This window comes from Astatotilapia calliptera, chromosome 4 (assembly GCF_900246225.1).
Source record: "Astatotilapia calliptera chromosome 4, fAstCal1.2, whole genome shotgun sequence".
NCBI lineage: Eukaryota > Metazoa > Chordata > Actinopteri > Cichliformes > Cichlidae > Astatotilapia > Astatotilapia calliptera.
In genome coordinates this window covers 15,116,125-15,135,011 of record NC_039305.1, presented here as the reverse complement: position 1 = coordinate 15,135,011, position 18,887 = coordinate 15,116,125, and the positions used below count along the sequence as shown (strand labels likewise).

The window sequence follows — 18,887 nt, the reverse complement described above, 5'->3', positions numbered from 1 at the left end:
TTGGCACAAATGTTTCTGAACATATGCCGCCCACTTGGTTATGGTGTTCCATGTATGCTATGTCTGCTAGCATCTGTTATGTGCTGGATTGTCTCGGGGACATCTTTACACAGCCTGTACCTGGGGTCTTGCCTGGTGTGGAAGACCCCAGCCTCTGTGGATCTTGGGCTCAGAGCTTGTTCCTGTGCTGCTATGATTAGTGGCTCTGTGCTGTCTTTCAGTCCAGCTTTGTCCAGCCAGGATTTCTGGATGTCAGCCACTTCCTCTATCTGCTAGTGGTACATACTGTGGAGGGGCCTGTCCTTCCATGATGGCTCCTGCTCTTCCTCCTCTGGTTTCTGGTCCCTTAGGTATTCACTGAGCACGCAGTTGGTTGGGGCTATCTTCCTTATGTATTTGTGGATGATCGTTGTCTCATCCTGGACTGTGGTGCTTGACACTCACTAGGGCATGGCCTCCTTTTTTCTGCTTAGCATCCATCTAGCTTTAGGGTGCTGGACTTGGGGTGAAACCCTCCATGCAGGGTTAGGAGTTTCCTGGTCTTGATGTCAGTGGCTTCTATCTCCAGGCCATCTTATTATCCCAGCAGGGTACCTGATCACGGGCAGATTGTGTTGGGGAGTAACGGAATACATGTACGGCGTTACGTATTTAAAATACAAAAAGTAATTGTAACTGTATTCCGTTACAGTTACCATTTAAGAAGGTGATATTCAGAATACAGTTACTTTGTTGAAATAAATGGATTACACAGCGGTCTTTTCCCATTTCATATGTTAGCCTATGCTCTCTCTATTTTTGGTAATTCCACGCCGGTGGAAACCCAAACTAAACACACATTAAGAGGCTCTAATGCCTGTGTTTCAATCTCACAGCCCGTGTCACCTCTACTTGTTTTTTTGTAAAAAGTTTTTTGTTATAATGTATATTGTATATAATGTATATTGTAATAACATGATATTATGTTGTTCAAATGTGAAAAGTATATTGTGAGAACAATAAAGTTTTCACATTACATGTGATATAGCTCTATTTTTCTTTTGCCTGGGTGGGAGCTCTACGCTTTCGTAATGTTTCGCTTTGAAACCAGACTGAAATGTTTCTGAGATATCGTTAATTTCCAGTAGAGCCTGGAACTGAAGGAAGACATTTTTTTGCAGGATTTTGGACAGGAAGGAGAGTTTAGAGATTGGTTTAAAATTTGAGAACACTGCTGCATTGAGATTTGTTTGTTTTGTTTTGTTTTTTTTTGAGAAATGGGTTCACTATGGTATGGTTAAGATCGGCTGGGATGGTTTTAATAATGGTTAAAACTTTAGGTCCAATAGTGTCAAAGACACTATTATCTTTGACATTATTAAAAGAGAGAGGGGATAATAGTGTCACAGGACATTCACAGACACATTTACACCTAACATCCTTCTAGAAAAAGACTGAGTTAATTTGCCCTTTCCACTTCCACAAAAACAGTCTATAAAGCACTGTCATCTTGTTGTTATTAATACATTGTTTGTAATATATAGCACCTTTTCACCAAAGCAATCGTCAGATAAGATATTCATTTTTGACAATCTAAGACTTTTTTCAGTATTATGAATATGTTCTCATAAATTATAAAGTCTAAGGAGCTTAGAAAGAAAAGCATCTGGACTTCTTTAAGTTGCTTGAAGACATTTCACCTCTCATCCGAGAAGCTTCTTCAGAGTCCCAGATTTAAGAGCAATGGGAGTGTCCCCCATGGGTGTAAAGGGAATCAAAACTGGATTATAGATGGCAGACAGTTGTAGACCGTGTCGTAAGCCACCGCCTCTGTTTACCCTCTGCTTTACCCTCTGTTTACCCTCTTTGAACAGAGGCGGTGGCTTACGACACCAATTGTCTGCCATCTATGATCCAGTTTCTAGATCCCGTGCCTATGCACATCCGGGTTCTTCTGACCTCAGGAGATCACATGATAGGGTGGGGCTTGGTTTCACAATGAGTTCACCCGAAACTTTGGCTGATTGTGACCAACACCTGTTTTCACACCTTGGCTCATGTGATTAGGTAGAGGATCAATAGGGGGTCCATGTCCATCTTAGGGGATACTCCAATAGGGCTTGACTCTGGGACTCTCCACCATTTGACCCAGGAATGAGAGGTGAAACATCTTCAAGTCCAGACGCTTTTCTTTCCAAGGTCCTTAGACTACGATGACCTGGATGGCTGAGAACCCCCACAGACATAAACTATATTCGCTCCTCCAGGAGAAAGCTAAGTACCCCAAAGAGAGAGTGGCTCTTTCTGCTGCCACACAGAGGTCTCTGGACAGGAAAAAGAAGTAAGAAATTAAAGGGAAACACATGTTTTTATGGCAATGCTTTTTAGATCGAGTGATTAGTGGTGTATGTGGTACTGGAGTTGGTGAGTCTCCAGCACAGACTAGGAAGATGCAGCAGAAGCCAAACTGCCCCACTACCAACAAATATGATATTACTTCATTATTACTTTTAATTGATTCTAAATTTCACTTGATGTTATTTCTAAATGATTGTCCTCAAAAGTTATTTACATACATTCATTACTCCTTTCCTAGAGTCTTGAAGCCAAGCCAAAGACAACATGTTTGTGCCTCAGGACAGCTTAACCGTCAGGAGCAAGTCTGTACCGGTACAGATTGTAAAACATCTATTATAACACACCCATTGCCTGAAGTCATTCTTTCTCAGTACATTGTCCACCGAGGTTTCAATATTTTTTATTATAATTAATTATAATTATAACATAATTTGTCACATATTAATAAAAGTAGCAGTCTTCAGACACAACCTGCTTTCGACGTATAAATAAAGATCTTTGTTTACACACTGGCATGCTGTTACATTAATTGTAAGGGGCAAGTTTGTACTTGTCCAGTAATTATTGTACCAGTATAGTACCAGTAAACATTGTAGTCATTCTTTCTTAGCTCAGTGTCCGCAAAACTTTAAACATTTTTTGTTTTTTATAGATAATTAATTACAGTTCTAACATTATTTTAGTCACATATTCATAAATGCAGCAGTCTTCAGACGCACCCTGCCTTTAATGTATTTAAAGTCATGCCCTAACTGGAGTTTTTACTCTTTTAATGCAAACCTTTCACCACTAAGACTTTAGTCAATGCTGCTAACCACACGATGGTCCTTGAATTAGCTTTGAAAATTCACATGAATGAACTGTTGCTCACCGAGTAGAGCCGTATTGTGAGAGGGTCACCATGGCTATTAGCCAGGCCAGCTTCTGGGAGAATGGTTCTGGCCCCTGTTTTTTTGTTTACAGTGTGATGATGTGAGGGGAGCCGCGGTGGAGCAATGGACTCCAGGATGAGATGGGGATAGGAGGGTTCTCCTCTTCTGCCTGGGACGAGGCTGGTCTGGACCCTGCTCTGAAGGAGGAATTTCGGTCCTGCTTGTGAACACCTAACAAACATTTATCCTTTGTTGTGGGACAGTTACATTGTGGGACAGGGTGGGAGTTTAGCGAGCATAGAACATTGTGTTTTATATGTTTTTTTGAAATTGGGATTATTTATTTCTGGGGATTTTAGTACCTTGACAACATTTTATTGCTTGATTTTAGAATTGTTTTTCATTCTTCCTCCCTGGTTTGGAAATAAGCTGTTTCTGATGAGACTTACATCATCTATGTGCCCTGGGTTTCTGACTCGCGCACTCTCCCCTTGTATCTAAAGAACCAGCCTGTATAGTAAGACATTCGCACCAGCGTGTCTACATATTCACGAACAAAAACATCACAGTGCTGTTGGTTTGACTGTTGCCACTCGCCAAAATAATTTGTGTCAACAGCTGATTGTCAATGAAGGAAAAAATTAGTAGCTGTAGTTAAATGTAAGTCAAAAGAAACTAAATTGAAAACACTTAAAAACAGTTGTGTACCTAATTACTCTGGCTTTGTTATCTGTCATGTTTTAGTGATGCATATATTTAATATCAACTGCTTATAGCTGTAAGTTCAGTTTTATACAGACAGTCAGACAATTTAGTTGTGGTGAAAATACAATATTTAAGTGTGTATGATTTATTCATTGCATTTTTTTTCTTCAAGGGCTTTAATTACCAGATGCATGCTTAATCATCAAGGTAAGTAAATCCCAAATGTACTGTTTGGGAAAACCTGCAGTCTGTTGAGACTGAAGAAGTCACTTGGATGAGTGACAAAACATTTGTCTCACTGAAAACACTACGCGCAGATGAACACAATCAGCCTTTTGGGCTATAGTTACCAATTTGTACATTGTTTCCTTTTTTATCTATGCTGAGTTTTCAGTTCTCTGAGTCATATCAAAGTGTTTTAGTATTTGGTTTTAATGACTTATGAAAAGGAAAAAAGATACAATCTCTGACATCTTCAGTATTCTGATTATTTTTTCATAAACTATAAACTACATTCACTCCTACAGGAGAAAGCTAAGTGCCCCAAAGAGAGAGTGGCCCTTTCTGCTGCCACACAGAGGTCTCTGGACAGGAAAAAGAAGTAAGACAAGAAATGGAAACACATGTTTTGCATTAATGCTGTTGAGATCCAGTGATCAGTGGTGTATTTGGACTTCTTTAGGGTTGGTGAATCTCCAGCACAGACTAAAAAGATGCAGCAGAAGCCAAAATGCCCCACTACCAACAGGTGTGAAACACGGCTGTGGGATGTTATTACTTTTTGGTTCATTTTGTGTTTCCCTTTATGCAATTTCCAGATTATATTCTCCAGAGGTTATTTACATACATTCAGCATTCCTTTCCTAGAGTCTTGAAACCAAGCCAAGGACAAACGGTTTGTGCCCCCAGGACAGTTTAACTGTCAGGAGCAAGTCTGTACTGGTCCAGATTGTAAAACAACTTTATAACACGACCATTTCCTGAAGTCATTTTCTAGATAATCCTTCTTTCTAAGCTCATTGCCCACCAAGGTTTAAACTGTTTTTTCTATAATTAATTATAATTCTAACATCATTTGTCACATATTCACATAAAATGTCACATAAAAGTAGCAATTTTCAGGCACAACCTTGTTTCAACGTATAGACAAAGATCTCTGTTTACACTCTGGCATGCTGTTACATTAATGTAGCTTCACACAACCACAGATGCACAGCAGGCATTCAGTGTGGACTTTGTTTCAGAAATGACTGAAGAATAAGAAATTGATGGGACCAAGAAACAATATAAGACATTTATATAAAAAGTATTTCTGTAATATTGTGTGAATTGATGTGTTCACTGCAGCACCACGCTGATTTCATATTTGTGCACTTGTAGCATTCAGTGTTGAGTTTTTTCTCCCACACTGCCATGTGTGTCTTTTAAACGATGTTTGATTTAATTTAAAATGTCAGATTGTTTTTTCTTTTTAGTTTTAGGTCAACTTACGGCATAAGTCTATATACGAGCTTCTTTTCTGTTGTTTGCTTCACGACCCGGTAAACATGTTTAACATGGTATTAAACAAGTGTTCCACCCCAGCCTAGGCAACCGGCGTGCAACACAGAAAAAAAAAAAAAAAAAAAAAATAAATACTACTACGGTTCTCCACCAAAATCCCAAAACGAAAGCATCAACAGCTATTTACTTCAAAGCAAAATAGGACATTTATTTACATCAAAACACCAAACTATTTACAACCGGGGGAGGGAAGATCACGACCATGACAAACTGAAACACAGGGCTTAAATACATAGAAGGAGCAATCAGGGAATGGACAACAGGAGGGAAACACAGCTGGGGCAAATCAGAACTGACGAGACAAGGAAGCGTAAATTGAACACACTGAGATAAGACAGACTTTCAAAGTAAAGCAGGAAACACATAACAGTCACGCCTAAAACAAAACACTGACAACACCGAATCGTAACACAAGGGTCCTACTTAGATATTTAATTCTGGCCTATGATAAGGTAATAAAGCCACATATGAACAGTGGTCATGTTTATTTTTCAAAAATCTCTAAACATCATTTACTGTATTTACACATCCTTTTTTCTTTTTTTTTTAAGGAACGACACTAAAATTTGAATTGACTCTGAATAGCAGCACAAATCCAGAGTGAAGAAGGAGGCCAAACAGATTTTTCAGGCATATTTAAAGTAATAAGACTAATTATAATCATTTTTATGTAGCACGATACAAACATTCTTGAGCAAATAAATCTGTATTATATTCAATAGACTTGCACACATTGCAGCATTAAACAGAATAAGTCTCATCAGCCATTACACAATAATCTGAGGTAATATGAAGCTTTATGATCTGTTATCTCAGTAATAGCAATCTGTATCAGGATGCAGTAAACCACATTGATCCACTCACCCCGGATTTTTAGCGTTAATTCACAAAATGTTTATGTGTCACAATAATTTGCATTTCATTTTGAATAGAGGTAAACTGACATGTATGATAAATACGTAGTGAATACAAAGTTGGGAAAGGCAAGCTTTTGGCTGTTTACCAATCACTCCATAATTTCCTCCATATACAGATAATACACATACAGTACTGAGTGATATAATCCTACATTACACTGGCTACATTATGTCCACACTGTCACACCAAAGAAAACGTAAGCCACAGATCTCGCACACATATGAACAAAATGACTCCAAACTCCTTTGAAAAAACTTCATCATCGTTCATTTTTCCAAGATTTTCACTGTAGTAAAAACAGCCATGTGCCATGATATACAAGACAGAGAAAGCACCTTAGCTGTGCTGGAACTTTAATATCTTTCATATGAGTTTGGTAAAGTCACCAGCCAACCATTCACATACATGCATTTACACCTAACATCCCTCAAGAAGAAGGCTTTGAGCTGAGTTGTCCTTTCCACTTCCACAAAGATAGTCCTTGATGCACTGCTGTCCTCTGCATCACGTTTGATATAAAACAGCTGGACCACAATGACTGAAATAGCCGAGCACACACAGTTGGATGTGCAAACACAGTTCTCTTTAAACCTGACGATGAACTGTATTTCTCCATAGCAGCCATTCTTGAGTTTTATGACACAGTCTCTTGTCTCTTTCATGGTTTACAGAGTAAACAGTATTTCTGTTGATGAAGCTGTCAAAGGCTTCCACTGATCTGAATGAAACAGGTCGATTTAAGAGCTCTTCTATTGCTAGTTTTATGGATCGTGTGATATCCAGATGCCGTGAATTTCCAAGCAGATTGTAACAATCAGTGGTTTCATTACTGGTGAAATGCTGGCTAACGGAGAATTTCCGTTAGAAACAAGGGAGCGAAGGTGACTCGGCAGGCGCTGCCAACAGAGAAACTTGTCTTGAATTTTTTGAGGATTGTAGTTTATGTTGCTAAGCAGTGCCCTTAAATTTGCACTGTTCCTCTCAAAACTGAATGCTGATGTTGCCCAGAGAGGCCCCCAGTTACGCACACAGTCAGCTAAGTGGATCAACTGATGGCAGTTGAATGAAACGTTTTCTTCACCATAGAGTTCTTCCATGTTTCTAACAAAGAGTACCAAGTTCTCATGGGCCAGCTGAAGGTCATTTTGGGAGACTGATTCTTGTAGCAGAATGTGAATGCTGATCGACAAACAAAAAAATGTTGGAGAAATGAAGGCTGAAGGATGCCTGGTAGGACACTAACAGCATAAAATAAAAGGAAAGCTCGCCACTCAGATGCTTTCCAAGTGTCCCGACCCTTCAGTGACTGTAGAGATCTGCTCATTTCTGATGGAGGCTTTAACATTCGGAGATAAGAGTCCATCTGTGAAATCTGTTGACCTACATACCAGTCTTTCTTGGAGTTCTCTGAGTTCAGCCACAATCCAATAAGTTGCTTAGTCACACCAACTAAAACTGAGTGCATATATTCTGGTACAAATCCAAACACAATGTCAAACAAAGGAAGTCTGGAAAGTAAGGACATTCCTTTTACACCATACTCTGAGGTGTTTTCAACAAACATATTTTTTGATCTTGATGCTTGTTTAGTTTCATCATATCGATATGACCTCACAGATCCAGAGCCCTTTGGTACCACTGTGCCAGGGTGTAAACACCAGTCACAACCATATTCTCCATTGAATTGTTTGCAATTCCGGAGAAGTGGCCTCGCCACAGCGTCAGAGGAGCAAACCAAGCAGAAGACTTTTGATGAATGAAGAGTGCCTCTGCTGTCTCTCCACTGAAATGGATTTTGGGCTAAATCACAACATTCATTCCACAAATGGTTTCAGAAATGTGTTCATATGAGGTTTTCCTTGGCCAAACCAAAATCCAGCAACTATCATATTTTCCTGTCTTTGTGTGTAAGGAAGTTCATTAATAACAAACTGAAGGGGCCAAATTGAGTATCTGGTGGTGCTAAAAATTGGTACTTCATCAAAATTCCATGTCAGTGTGAGATCATCTGCAGCTAGTTTACCCTCTCTGAGGAGATTCTGGTACATCATCCCATCCATCACATCTTTGATGTTATCATGCTCATCTTTAACTGTTTTAGGTAACAACTCAGCGCTGTGGTTCTCAAGGATACCTTTCAGAAGGTCTTTCAGGGATGAGTACAGAAAGAAGTTTCCATTTTGAATGCTGCTTGCTTTGTTGAACACTGAGGCACAGTGAGAACAACAAGAATCAGGATCGTTTCCCATGAAGTTTTTACACTCTTGACAGTAAAACATTGTAAATGTGGTTGGACTTTGTCCTTGTGTCACTGTTGCCCAGGAGCAAATTGGTTCATTACTCTGAAAAGACAAACAAACATGTGTTTATATACACAAATAATATTGGGATAACAACATGACTTGAGGAGAAACATCAATATTCCTTCTTACTGTGTCACTGCCTCTGTCAACTGCTGAAGCAGACTCCAACTGAAATGGAAAAATGTTGTGGTCCTGCATCTAAAACAAGGCCAAAACATCAGCCAGGCCTACCTATACTCTTAATATTTCATATTCACGTGATGAAGGTGCATTTCAGATATTTATATTAAAACTAATTTGAAGCAGTTTGAATTTGTTAGCTTCATTATTTATTGCTCCTCTTATTGCAGCATTATGGAGACAAAATGTTTGTCTTCAGATAAACTCATTGTAAATCACTGGATCTTCAACCAGTTTTAAAAATATTGTTTCTGACTTCCTTTCTTACCGTGTCTTTGCCATCTGTTGTGTCAGACGCTGAAGCAGATTCCAAATGTTGAGGAAAAATGTTTGGCTCCTGCGTGAAAACAAATACCAAATAATTATCCAGACAAGGCACAGGCCTTCATGTTGTTTACTCACAGTTTGTGAAAAACAGTTGAGCTGTGTTGGAGAATTCTGCAGAGGACTTAGGTAAACAGCTAACCTGGTTCACTTTGCTCATATTGACACCTGTTTTACTCTAAGATATGAGTCCTTGAATCCAATCAAAATGTATTTTTATTAGTGCTGTCAGCATTAATCTCTTTAAAATGACGTTAAAGCCATAATGTCATTTTAAAACTAATGGCACAAGGCTTGTTATTGTTTTAGTGGCGTCCAGCTCCACGCATGGGGAGCTCCACGGTAACCAGCTAACGTAGATTTGCTGCGTTAATGCGGCTATGGTGTCAGGACGTCATTAGTCTGACATCCTGTCAAGTTCAGGGTTCATTTTAAGATTATAATCATGACCTATAGGGCCCTGCACGGTGTAGCTCCAACTTACATCAGTGATCTCCTTCTGCCTTATCGCCCCAGCAGGTCCCTGAGGTCTTGTGACCAGCGCTTGCTGGTTTCCAGCATACAAGGTTAAAAACAAACAGTGACAGAGCGTTTGTATCAATGGCTCCCAGACTCTGGAACTCGCTCCCTTTGAGTTCGAGATCTGTGGACTCAGTCATTTCATTTAAAATGTATCTGTTTAAACTTGCTTTTGGTTGCTTTGTTTGTTTGAGGTGTATGTCCATTTCTGCTTGTGTGAAGCACTTTGTGATTTTATCTTGAAAGGTACTATTTAAATAAAATTTTACTTACTTACTTTACTTAAGGAGATTAACCGCTGACAACATTAATTTTTTCTATAATAACATGATGACATTAAACAAAAATGATCAAAGATTAATAACTCAGTAATGAACCATGTTCAGGCACAATGAGATCATACCATTTCTTGATTGTCTCTTGCTCTGCGCTTGTTTCCATTCATGTCAGCAGAATCATCATGTTGTTCTATTCAAGTCCTGCAGTGGTGAGGGATAAATTTAAGATGTATTTCGTATAATAAAAGAAGTGTGATCATTTTGTTATATTGATACCTACCAGTGTGAAATGCATTACATGCACAGTAAATGTTACATTAAATACATTATCTTGTACTCGAGTATTGCGAGGTTATTTTTCTGAATGTCACAGCGCTCACACACAACCTCCCACTCTGATGCATTGCATACACTATTAATCTACTGATCTTCACCGCCATTTTTTTTTTTATAAAAAAACCTCAGTATATTTAAACTTTTATGGCTTTATGTTCCAGGATTTTTTTGTAACATTTAATAAAACATTACCTGTAAGTATTCTCTGAGTCTCCTTTTAAACTTTACTCTTGGTCCAATTTTTGGAATCAAAGTATTGATTCTGCCTGACTCGAGACTTAGGAAAGCTTCTTTGTCAATACCCTCCTCTGCAACAAAATGAAGTATTCCAATTGAAATTAGACAAACAAATATCAATATGGCATTACAGTACAGCAGTAATTTATGAAGGACCAAAACCAAACTATAATAAAATACCTTCAAATCTGTGAATCAGCTCACTGAGATGCCATTCAGTTAATTTTTCCTGGACAAAATGACATATCTCCATCTACAGAATCAAAACAAACACATCACACATTAATGAAACAATAGACCTGCTGATATAGAATAAAAATAGCTGCCTTACCTGTAAGTAATCTTTGAGTCTCTTTCTAAACTTTACTCTTGGTCCAATTTTAGGAAACAGTAAATTAATTCGGATTGAATCTCCAAGGTTTAGAAACGTCTCCTTGTCAATGCCTTCATCTGAAATAATGCCAACAACAAAATAAAATATTCAAAAGTCAGATGAAGCTAACACTGCAAAACATTAATATTCATCAACTTTGAATATGAAAGACTTTTTTTATTGTAAGTCATAAATCACAGGAATATCCAGACCGACTTCTGAATCAGTAAATTTCGATGCTGTTCTAGTGCCATTACAGATACAACAATTTCCCATTAAAGAATAATAATAAACTCATACCTTAAATCTCTGCATGAACTCACTGGAATCCCCATTCAGTTAGTTTGTCCTGGACAAATCCAGATGTCTCCATGGAATTTGCTGTGGGGACAATCAGCAATAACTGATTATTCACATTTAAAGTATTATTCACTAAATCAGATCATTTACTTTCCTTTGTGGTTCTGAAGTGTCAGAGGTTTACGTTTCTATTTATCTCAATAACCCTTTTCATGTGACAACAGGAGGTAAATGTTTTTTGTCTTTTAGCTGAATTGAACTCCTGCAACTTTTGCGACTTCATGTCACTCTGTAGAGCTCATCTAAATATCTAAAGTTTCCAGTTTAGTGAAATGTGTTTACACTGATACAAAGGTTCAGTTTAATTTTCATTTGATTCATTCTGCATAGTGGAATAATATGATTTTTACAGAGCCAAAGTTTTTTAAGGGCAAAAAATGTGAAATTACAGGAAACTGTTGTAGCAAACATATTGACATTTTCACAAAAACATATTCTAAAAAGATCTCATTAAGATCTTATTAATTTCAGCGTTGATAGTTTACATACACATAATGTGCTACAGGCACCGTTTCAAAACGTTTTAGTCTCCAGATGTCATTTACATAAAACGTATTTGTGATATCTTGTTTAATCTCTCCACTCACCTTTGCTGTCATCAACATGTTGACAAAAGCATGCATTTTTGTCATTGGCACTAAAACTATAGAGACTAAAGACCTGAGACTTTACCATCAGCATACTTTTTTCTTCATACAAGGAAGCAAAAGCAACTGAACTACTCTAACCTTCATTTCTTACTTAATAGTCAACAGGAATAAAAAAAAAAAACAATAGGAAGGACATTGTCAAGACTGACAGGCAGGAGTAGTGTTGGCCGTATGACACTGATGCTCCCACACAAGCTTCAAACTCAAAGTTACATTTTCCTTGAACCACTATTTCAAAGGTTGCTTCGGTGTGGAAAATCACATGTCCCATGTACATGATCACTCCCCACCCTAGTTACTGAAACATGCGCTACCATCCCCAACACATCCTGTTCCCCTAGGACACCTTCATCTACCTGCTACATTACATAAGTTTACAGAATCAACTGACCAATCACAAGCCACCCCTTCTGAGCCTCTATCTCTCCAACGCCAGATCTCTCGTGCAAAAAACGGATGAACCTGGAATTACAACTAGTGGGAAATCGCTATGTTCGTGACTGCTGTGCCTTGATCATCACTGAAACCTGGCTTCACCCGGGAATACCCGATGCTAAGCGTGCAGCTAGCAGGCGCACTCTGCTCCGCTGGGACAGGACAAAGGACTCCGGTAAGAGCAGGGTGGGAGGGCTCTGTATTTACGTGCATGAAAGCTGGTGCAACAACGGGACAATTATAAACAGTCACTGCTCCCCGAACCTCGAGTACATGTCGGTAAGATGCCGGCCTTTCTTTCTACCGAGAGAGCTAACAGTAGTGATCATCACGGCTGTGTACATTCCACCCGATGCCAATGTAATCACGGCACTCTCTATCCTGCTGAACACCATTAACAAATAGCAGCGGGCCCACCCAGACGGTGTTCACATTATCGCAGGTGATTTTAATAAGGCCAATATAAAGACTGTACTCCCAAGGTTCTATCAGCATGTCAAATGTCCCACCAGAGGACACTATTTATTACATATTACTTATGTCTTGTATATTGTATATTTTATATATATATGTTTTTCCCTTTGTTAATACTGTCCATATGTACATAGCGCTGCAGAATTGTACCCCCCCAGCATGTTTACACTGAGCAGGAGATGCTCTGTATCTCATTGTACAACTGTATAGTGACAGTGTCTCATTCTGAGTGGAAGGTTTTTCGCTCTTTAAGTTGAGTTACCACTGCCAGTCTCCTTACGATCCTAACTGATCCCAACAAGAGGAGATTCTGAAATATTGTTTTTTCCTTGACCTTGGATGACAGATTACTGTGGATTTGACTGATTTTGACTACTCAGTTAAAAATGGTGACACAAAGCAGGAATAAGTGTGAGGATTTCATATATGTGTGTACCTGACTGTGATCCTGCTGCACAGTTGTCTTGTCGTTTAGGAGATGGTTGACATTCGTCGAACTCAAGTTCTGACTTTCTTTTTCCTTTTTGGATTTAAACAAAATAATACAATTTTAAAAAAGAAAATCTGAATATTGAAACTTCTGATTATGGTGTATTTTAGATGTTGCACAAATAATACTGTGAAAATAAATAAATAAATTAGATGTATTAAAATGAGAGTGAGATACATTTTTCTCACCTTTTTCACTTATGGATGGCAAATCCTGTGGAAGCATATAAATATTCAACTTTCACATGAAGTTAAATTATTATAAATTGTACATGTATGCATAATTGAATTTATAGAAGAAATCATTGCTCCTGTACAGAAACACATTTGTTCTTTAACAAACTGTCAAAAACTTTCACATGCACTTTTTAAAATGTACACACTTATATGTACATATATTCTCAGCTAGCACAGTGATTAAAAAAAAAGGAAAACTTTTGCATTCTTGCCTCTCAGTAAACATGATCCCATGAGTCAATGTTTCTGCCTAATTCAGCACCAGTGACACAGACCTAGAGACCAGTTGGTGACCACCCCATCCCTGGCAACCACCAGCTGTTAGGGTAAAATGTGTATTCCAACATCAGGCAACTACATCAGTTGTTTAGTGGTTTTTAATAATTATGGTGGATGGTGGATCAAACTGCTAAATCAGAATGAATTTTCATGACCTGTAAGTGTTTGGGGGATTTTCTTTTCTTTGGATTATTAATTAAAACCAAGGACAGAAAACATATAATGAGAAGTCTGTATCACATCTACTTGTAGTTTAAATATAGTAACTGCACAGTATCCCTTTTACAGTTAACACAAAGGGGTTATGATATATTCGGGATATTTGTTTCAATCACAATAAATGTTATTATGACACTTGAAAGCAGCAGCACTTAGATAGACGGCCAGGTTGCCTCTTTGATGATTCTAGGAGTAACAAAGAAACAGAAACCAGTATCCCAAAAAGTTAATTCTGTTCATCTGGACTGTTTTCAGTGGGAGAAACGTTTCATCGCTCATCCAAGTGACTTCTTCAGTCTCAGCTAACTGCAGGTTTCCCCAACCTTATAAACATTTGCACTTTATATAGTTGGGAAAACTTGGGATTTACTTACCTGGATGATTGAGCATGTATCAAGACAGAAACTAATATCAGTCTCATTATGCTCCTATTTATCAATATCAAAACAAACTTTGGCATCTATATTTTGGTTTGATCCGCCCACCACCAGGGCCATGCAGATCTGTTTAAAGGGGCGGGTGCTCAAAGTTAAAAACAGGCACATAGAACCAGGCTGAACAACAACACACATTCTTTAAGAATCTAATACAGAATCGCATCATACTATATCACTGTTTTACCTGATGGGGTACAATGTTGCTGTTGAGGAGTTTCTGCTGATCCTGCTCCTGATAGTGCAGGAGGAACGGGGCTGTGTTGAGCTGCGACTGGAGACTGTAAAAAGTCCATAGGAGAGATGTAGCTGATTAACAAATGCTATGAGATAATAATAAAAAAGAATTGGTGAAAGTGCCATGTCAGCAACCATAAGGCAACAAAACTGTGAGAAACAAACTAGGCTCTGCTATGAATCACTCTTTGCCTCTCTTCTTCCTGCTCCATCTCCCTCATCTCATTTATCACTCTCCACTTGCTGTCCATTCTGAGGCACAATTTACTATTGCAATAAACTATTATTTAATTATCCACACTTAAAAACTCATCCATCTATTCTATAATAAAACAATAAGAGAAAAATGTTATAGAACCAAACATTGCAGGTGTGTTTATCATTGTTTATGCTGGAATACCTCTGCAATGCAACAACTTGGGTACATGTGTTCTTGTGACCTGTGCGTTTTTTTTTATTCCAGCCAGAGAGGGGATCCACTGCAGTTTAGCCTCAAAAAGCTCCCTTTGTCACTGTTTCCTTACAGGGCATGTCTGGACAATTGTCATATCATGAGTAAAAATGATAAAAAAAATCTATATACATAAAAATATGCCACACATACATACAGGTACACAGGCACATACAGTGATATTTTATACCGTCTCCAGAAACTGCATATATCCTACTATGGCCACATGTTTGCATCATGGTCCTGATCAAGAATCCTTATTGTTTATTCCTAGCGCTCTAATAATAAAGTAATTAAAATAAAAAAAATAAGTAATAAATATATAATAAAGTATTTATGATGATTCAGTTTGTTTGACTATCTACTCTGTGCAGGCAGAAAAGCCTATTAAATGCTTAAACTGTAGAGATACAATAATGTTGCTGGCTGTAAAATCAGCATTTTGTCATATTTGAAATATAAATCTAATATATTTCCGTTTAATATCTTTTCTTTTAAAACAGTTTTTCCCATGAATACTGAATTATAATGAACCATAATTATGTGGACATGTATATTAAGATAGTTTAGTGAAATATAAGCCCTCCAGAAAGGCACGGAAAACGCCCTGCCTAACTTACTTTAATACAAAACACGTTCCCTAAAACGGTGGACCAGAGCAACAGACCCATGACAGCGTTACCCAGTTTAGCTGGTGGCTAAAACCAGACTGCTGTGCCAAGTTCAATAAAAGGACAGGTAATGTTTTGGTCCCGCTGTTACAACACACAGCACGCTCATTGTTTCAATTCCAGTCAGTTGTCACCAAGGACAGTTTACCAACGGTAATAAATAAGCTAATACTGCTGTGTGCTGGTAGACTAAAGAGTAACGCTGTTACAACCTACTTACTGGCTTTTGTTGAAATTCAGGTCTCCTACAGCTCTGCACCGCTCAGACGGCCAAAAAATGCTCGTGCTCTTTGCGAGTTCGTTCCCGGTTCGTAACCAGCGCGCTCTGCCATCAAGGGCGGATCATTGGTTAATGGTAGTCATGTGACTGATGGAAACCACATCCTGTTACTTAGCAAAACTATGATTAATAGTTAAATATTATTGTTGAGGGGAACAGACAGGACTCCACACGCACACAAAAATAAACAAAAAACAGTAATAAAAATAAAAAATAAATAAAAATTATACTCAAGAAAAGGGCACTTGGGGAATCCATCAGGAAAGGGGCAGGTGCTCAAGCCCCCCCCCCCCTCGCACGTGCCTGCCCACCACTAATACACACATCTAACCTTCACCAACTCCTCCAACAATGAGTAGTCTGCGTGCAACCCCAATTCCCTATCGTACAATCAGTGGCGTGTCCAGCGGGGTGGCCTGGGGGGGTACAGCCCCCCCCCCAACCAGACTGGCCACCCCAGGTGCCACCCCAAAGGCAAAACAATAAAATTCAATCAAATATCAAATGTCCGATTATGTTTTCACGGTGAAGCTCAGATATCCGAGTGTAATGGAATGCAGCATCGGCTTCTGTGCTATGCCTGTTAGCAAAGGTAGGAGAGCCAAGCACGAAAGACGGCACTGCAGGAAACAATTTTTCGGTGAAAGAAAATGAGGACAGAATAAATGTCCCGGTAAGTAATATTAAGTTTGTTGGGTTTAGTAAACTTCGGTGAAATTAGAATACCAAGGAAAAAAATAACACTTAAAGAATTATTGCAGCCGTGGAATATTTCAGACAGTATGCTACTGAGGGCAGCTAACATAAGAGTTATGAGTTATAAGATATAATCTAAGTCGTAACATTGCTGTATGGAGCTGCAGATTTGGTTGCAGGTTAACATAGCTGGACTGGCCATCGGGCATACCGGGCATATGCCCGGTGACTTATTTTTTATTTTTTATTTTTGTAATGGCATGAACAATGAGAGGTGGTGGATTGGCCAGATGCAGGTCGATGTGTAAAAATAACTCAGTTGTTTGGTGGTGGCTATGGCGGAGCTTCCACAGAGGCCAGCAGGTGGATGAGGGAAGGGGAGGCAGGAGGAGAGCCCCGAGGCAGCCGCTGGTCTGAGTGTCAGGTGAACTGAACTTCAGGTAAGAAGTTATGACCTGCAGTCTATCTGGGTCAGATATAAACCAAGTTTAGGTGGAGTTTATTTTCGTTGTGCTGACTTTTTACCCTCAGTTGCAATAACTTGTACTGCGTTCTAGCCAGCTTGACGGAGTTTTTATACAGCTGGGTGGGTGCTATGATGTTACTGATAGTGAACTTTATTTTATTCATAAGATTAGTTAGCAGAGTTGCCAACGGCTCCTTAAAGCTTTAAAGCTTCCTTTAGCTAGAATGGAAAAAGACACAAAGCTGGATTTATTCTGTCGTTACGCTGCACAGCTGCCTCTTCTTCTCTCGTTCTCTCCCCTCCCTCTCCTGTTGCTACTTCAATCATGAAACTGATCAATGATCAGCTGATCGGCTTTTCTCTCTTGTTTGTTTATTGCCCACTTTGCGCCAGAAAGAGGAAACCAGCAGATGTCGCGCTAAACAACAGCAGCACGTTTGATCAGCTGTTGTTAGAATTTATTTAATATTAATTTCTAGTATCAGCTGATGTTGGCTGGAGCAACAGCTGTAAAGCTGCTGGTCATGATGTCGGTTTGGATATGTGGTGAGAGGGAAACATGAAGATGAAACCAGGAGATGTCCTTACTGAATCATCAGAGCTGTGATGGAGAAACAGGTTTACCTTTTAGGTGACATGAATGAGTTGAAGGGAAGTTATGAACTGTTTCTGAGAGACAAATAACCCCAGGATCCTTTTTTAGGTAGCTGACAGCTGGTAACTGTGCAGGGGCGGATCTAGCAAAGTGTTGCCAGGGGGGCATGTAGGGCATTAACAGGGAAAGGGGGGCACAAAGAAATACTTTTCTTTCTTATTCTCATTTAAAATATCTAGCTTTTATTAAATAATTATCTAAATTTTACAACCAAAGTTTTAATCTGACGTAAAATGTATAGAAATCATACATATATCAACAAGACAGTGTACATATGGAAAAGATATATATAAATCTTATAAAGTTTGTATCTGTCTTGTGTGAAACTTGTATGAAAAACAAGAGTAAAAACAGATATAAGATCCCTTGAAAGATTATATAATGAATCTTGTATGTTTTGGATACTAAAACAATATATGAAAGTAATGAGAAAGTGGCCACTTTCATGAGTAAATCATGTAAGTTTTTACTATTTCTTTTCCATATGGGACTGTCACAACAGCATTTGTTTTCATTCAAAGTCTTTATGGCTTTAATGCCTGGTGGGCCGGTCTCTAGTCAAAATGCCCAATTTTCTGTCCCAGTCCAGCCCTGCAGGTTAATACTGGCAGTGTCACCATGCCAGCTGATTGTATTTTATCATCAGCCAGTGTTGCTCTTTATCAATATTACCAAAGTTTACCATAAGGCAGCATAGAAAGTATTTACTTGCTTTCAGGTTTTATTCAAATGTTAGTCTTTTCAGTTGTTTCTCCACTTTTTTCCTGTTTCAAAATCAAACACCAGTTTGTGAGAAGATTATCTTCTTTTTTTAACAGGCAGATAAAGTTTTACATTTGGCTAATTTGTCAATTGTTTGTTACAAATGTTCGTATTTTAATATTCAAAAATGTTTTTGCCCAAACATAT

The 18,887-nt window shown here is 38.6% G+C and overlaps 1 protein-coding gene across 1 annotated transcript in view; it reads left to right on the top strand.

The window, feature by feature from the left end:
- The first annotated feature begins 14,712 nt into the window (after positions 1-14,712).
- Positions 14,713-18,887, top strand: part of LOC113021533 (nuclear GTPase SLIP-GC-like) — a 23,242-nt gene continuing 19,067 nt past the window's right edge. The window contains exon 1 of the mRNA XM_026166292.1: positions 14,713-14,805. Within this exon, the coding sequence (XP_026022077.1) occupies positions 14,713-14,805 (93 nt within the window). The remainder of the gene's footprint in view (positions 14,806-18,887) is intronic.